The following is a 3,938-nucleotide window of genomic DNA, read 5'->3' as shown; positions in this document are numbered from 1 at the left end:
ATGGAGTTTTCTCGTTTACCTACCACCGTTACACCTACAAACTACGATGTCACATTGAAACCTTCATTCGAAACTTTTACTTTTGAAGGACACCAATCAGTTGACTTAAATGTAAGTTTTAATAAAACTTTTATGCTGACAGTAATTATACTCATTAACCACCAAGTTTAATTTGTAAATGAAAAAACATGTTTTTGTATTTTGCTTTATTTGTTGTTTTAGAATTTAAAATTATGGTTAAGAATTTTATAATTTTAATTAAGTAATAAACACCTAAACATACTTTTAGGTATTAACATATAACTATTAATAATAAAACCACGCAACATTATAGACCATACCGATAAAAAGTATAATTAAAAACGGATTAAAGACTAAAATTTTTTTTAAACAGGTCAATGAAGCCACTAATGAAATCAAAATGAACAGCAAAGAATTAGAAATCAAAGAGTGCAGCCTTCAACATTCAGGAGCTACTTTCGTTCCAACTCAGGTGAATCTCAACAAAGATGATGAGACTTGCACCCTTGTTTTCGAAGATGTTATTCCTGTCGGTCCTGCAGTCCTCAGCATGAGTTTCAAAGGAATTCACAACGATGAAATGGCCGGGTTCTACCGCACCAAAGTCACAAACAAGGACGGTGTTGAATATTACAACCTGATCACTCAGTTCGAGGCAACCGACGCCAGACGATGCCTTCCTTGCTGGGACGAGCCTGCATTAAAAGCAACTTTTGATTGTACATTAATTGTACCAAAAGACCTCGTCGCCTTGTCAAACATGAATGTCATCAGCGAAGAAGTTCTTGAAGATCAAGTAACAAAGAAGGTCGTCTTCGCAAAGTCAAAGAAGATGTCAACTTACCTGCTGGCTTTTGTAGTAGGAGCATTCGACTACGTTCAAGGCAAGACTAATGACGGCGTCGAAGTCAAAGTTTACACTCCACCAGGAAAATCAAATCAAGGAAATTACCCTTTGGAAGTCACTATCAAATCAGTGGAGTACTTTACAGAGTTCTTTTCCTGCCCATACCCAATGAACAAACTCGATTTGATTGCTATCACCGACTTTGCTTGCAGCGCCATGGAAAACTGGGGACTGATCACTTACAGAGAGTCAGCTCTTCTCGTAGACGAAAAAGAATCTTCCGTAGCGCAGAAATGTTGGGTAACAATCGTTGTTTGCCATGAAGTGTCTCACCAGTGGTTTGGCAACCTGGTCACCATGGAATGGTGGACTCACTTGTGGCTCAACGAAGGGTTTGCAACTTTTATGATGTACGATGCAGGACACATTTGTGACCATGACTTAAAAGTTTGGGAGCAGTACGTTAATGATGTCACAATAAAGGCATTAGATGCTGACAGCCTAGAAAACAGTCACGCTATTGAAATTCCAGTCAATCATCCAGGTGAAATTGGGGAAATCTTCGATGCCATTTCTTACCAAAAAGGAAGTAATATCATAGGAATGATTCACTCTTGGATCGGATCAGATAAGTTCAAAGAAGGCATGAAGGCGTATTTTAAAAAGCACGCATACTCCAACACACAAACAGAAGATTTGTGGAAATGTTTTGAAGATGCTAGCGGCAAGCCAGTTGAGCAGGTTATGTCAACTTGGACGAAACAAATGGGATACCCTGTTATTGATGTGTCTATTGCCAGCCAAAACGACAACTCTGTAACACTTAATTTATCCCAGAAAAAGTTTTGTATTTCTTCATCTGGTGAAAGTGATAGTTTGTGGCAAGTGCCAATCACAATATTCACATCAACCTCTGATGAACATCAATCTTTTATCTTTTCATCAAAGTCAGGTCAGATCACAGTAGAAGGTGTCGGTGCAAACGACTGGTTTAAAATCAACCCAAGGTTTATCGGCTTCTACAGAGTGAACTACAGCCAAGATATTTTGTCCAAACTAATTACTGTAGTAGAAAACGGACAACTTGACTGCTTTGATCGTCTCAACATAGTCAGTGACGTCCATGCAATGGCTACAACTGGTCAAACTTCGTTTGCCACATATCTTGAGTTGCTAAAAGTTTTCAAGGGCGAAAAGGAATATCCAGTGTGGAAAGAGATAATCAAAAGCCTTAGCGCAATGACTAAGCTTATGTGGAATGACGATGAAGCTTCAAAAAAGTTTTCCCAATTCAAAAAAGATCTCTTCAGTAGCGTCATGGCCCATGTTGGAATGGAAGCTAAACAAGATGAATCTCATTTGGATGCCAGCTTGAGAGCGCTTCTCATCAAAGCTTCAAACGACGACCAAGTCAACCAAAAGTGCACAGAAATCATGAACAATTTCTTTAAGAACTCAACACCAATCAGTCCCGAAATTCGTGCTTCCGTCTACGAAGTTTACACGTCAAAAGGAGGTCTTGAGGCTTTCAACAAAATGGTAGAGCTCCACAAGAAAGTTGATTCCATGGAAGAGAAGAGTGAAATCGAAGCAGCTCTCGGGTGCGTACAGGGTTTGGAATGTCTCAAACTTGTTCAAAAATACATGATGTCAAGCCACGTTCGTGACAACGAAAAATACAAGATCTTGTATGGCATGGCAACAGGATCCAAGCTTGGTAGAGATGAGTCTTGGAAGTTTGTCAAGGAACATTGGGATGTCTTTTACAACAAGTTCAAGGGAAGTCCTCACTTAGGCAAGATCGTTGAAGCTTCTACTCCTAACTTTGCCACCGAAGAAATGCTAAAAGAAGTGAAAGAATTTTTGACTGACAAAGTTAGAAAGACTTGTGAGAGAAAATTCAAGCAATGTGTAGAGCAGATCGGGCTCAAAATTCAGTTGTGGAAGCAAAATGGCCAATCCTTGAAGGATTATTTCAACTAAAATTTAATTATTAGCTTTTATAGGACTTTTTCAATGCATTATTCTATCCTACATATGTCGTTTACAATAAATATATAGAGAAATGAAATTATTTGTTGCTGTGTTTTAAACTTTTAGGTATCAAATTTTTAAAATATTTATTTTTCAATTGTTAGTTTATGAGTTTTAACATATTATAAATGAGCTGTTTATGTAAACCCTCAACAAAGGGACGAAATCAAAAAGTTCAGGGCCACAAACATTGTAATGACTGACAAAATCCATATCTTATTCAATGTTTTTCACACTAGACTCCAGAGTAAATATTAAAATCTTACATAAACTTCGTATAATAACCAAACTAAAAGCTCCAACATACATTAAACTAGTATGATATGTAAGATGTAAGTTTTTTAACATGAAGTTTTATTTAAAATATTTTTTGTTTAATTAGAAAAGAAAACAAAAACTAAAACTACTTATAATTATTATAAATAATATCATGGACCAGCGATTCTTAACCTGAGGTAAACTTACTCCTGGGGTTAATTCACTTTTTTAGGGGGTAAGTTTTCTTTATTACAGTTATGTAAATTAATGATTATACTAATTTATAAAATAGCATTTAACTTTAAATTTTTTAAAGTTAAATAAACTCTTTAAATATTACGATTTTTATGTTTTATAAGCTGAAAGTTCAAAAAATCTAGTTTTTATCCTCAAAATTTATTACTTTTCTGTAGATTGAGGGTAAATTTTGTAATAAAATTGAAAAAAGGTGTAAACAACGTAATGGCCGCTGTTTTGGAATATTTCTGAAAAACAAACTAGTTTTAATTATGTTGACAATAAATACTGAAAATGAAATGAAACCTTACTAAACCTTACAAAATGCTTACTAAACTGAATACAACTATCTTCAAGAATCTGCACCAAGTTTGTTTATAAAGTAAAAAAAATTAATTTAGCTTTTGATTTAATAATGGTCCTTACTGTTTTAAATTCGTAACTTACGTCTATTAAAAGTACTTTTGATTTGGTATTAAATGTAAAAGAAAATATAGTTCAATATATCAAAAGTGTTTATTATTTTAATCATATAGTTTAA

General features: G+C 34.8%; 1 protein-coding gene across 1 annotated transcript; it reads left to right on the top strand.

Annotated features, from left to right (window-relative positions):
- On the top strand, window positions 1-2,851 carry LOC145844770 (puromycin-sensitive aminopeptidase-like). The gene is made up of 2 exons (XM_082952192.1): window positions 1-111; window positions 395-2,851. Exons 1-2 carry the CDS (start codon window positions 1-3, stop codon window positions 2,849-2,851), a joined length of 2,568 nt encoding a protein of 855 aa, XP_082808318.1.
- Window positions 2,852-3,938: the final 1,087 nt, after the last annotated feature.

Source organism: Thalia democratica, chromosome 9 (assembly GCF_965202585.1).
Source record: "Thalia democratica chromosome 9, ktThaDemo2.hap1.1, whole genome shotgun sequence".
Classification (NCBI taxonomy): Eukaryota; Metazoa; Chordata; class Thaliacea; order Salpida; family Salpidae; genus Thalia; species Thalia democratica.
The sequence above is the reverse complement of the archived record's forward strand: the minus strand, read 5'-3'. Positions and strand labels throughout refer to the sequence as shown.

Bases quoted from the DNA above. Each gene is read 5' to 3' on its own strand.
- LOC145844770 (XM_082952192.1), top strand. From the start codon at position 1: ATGGAGTTTTCTCGTTTACCTACCACCGTTACACCTACAAACTACGAT. The intron at 112-394 runs GTAAGTTTTAAT...TTTTTTAAACAG, and splicing joins ACCAATCAGTTGACTTAAAT to GTCAATGAAGCCACTAATGA.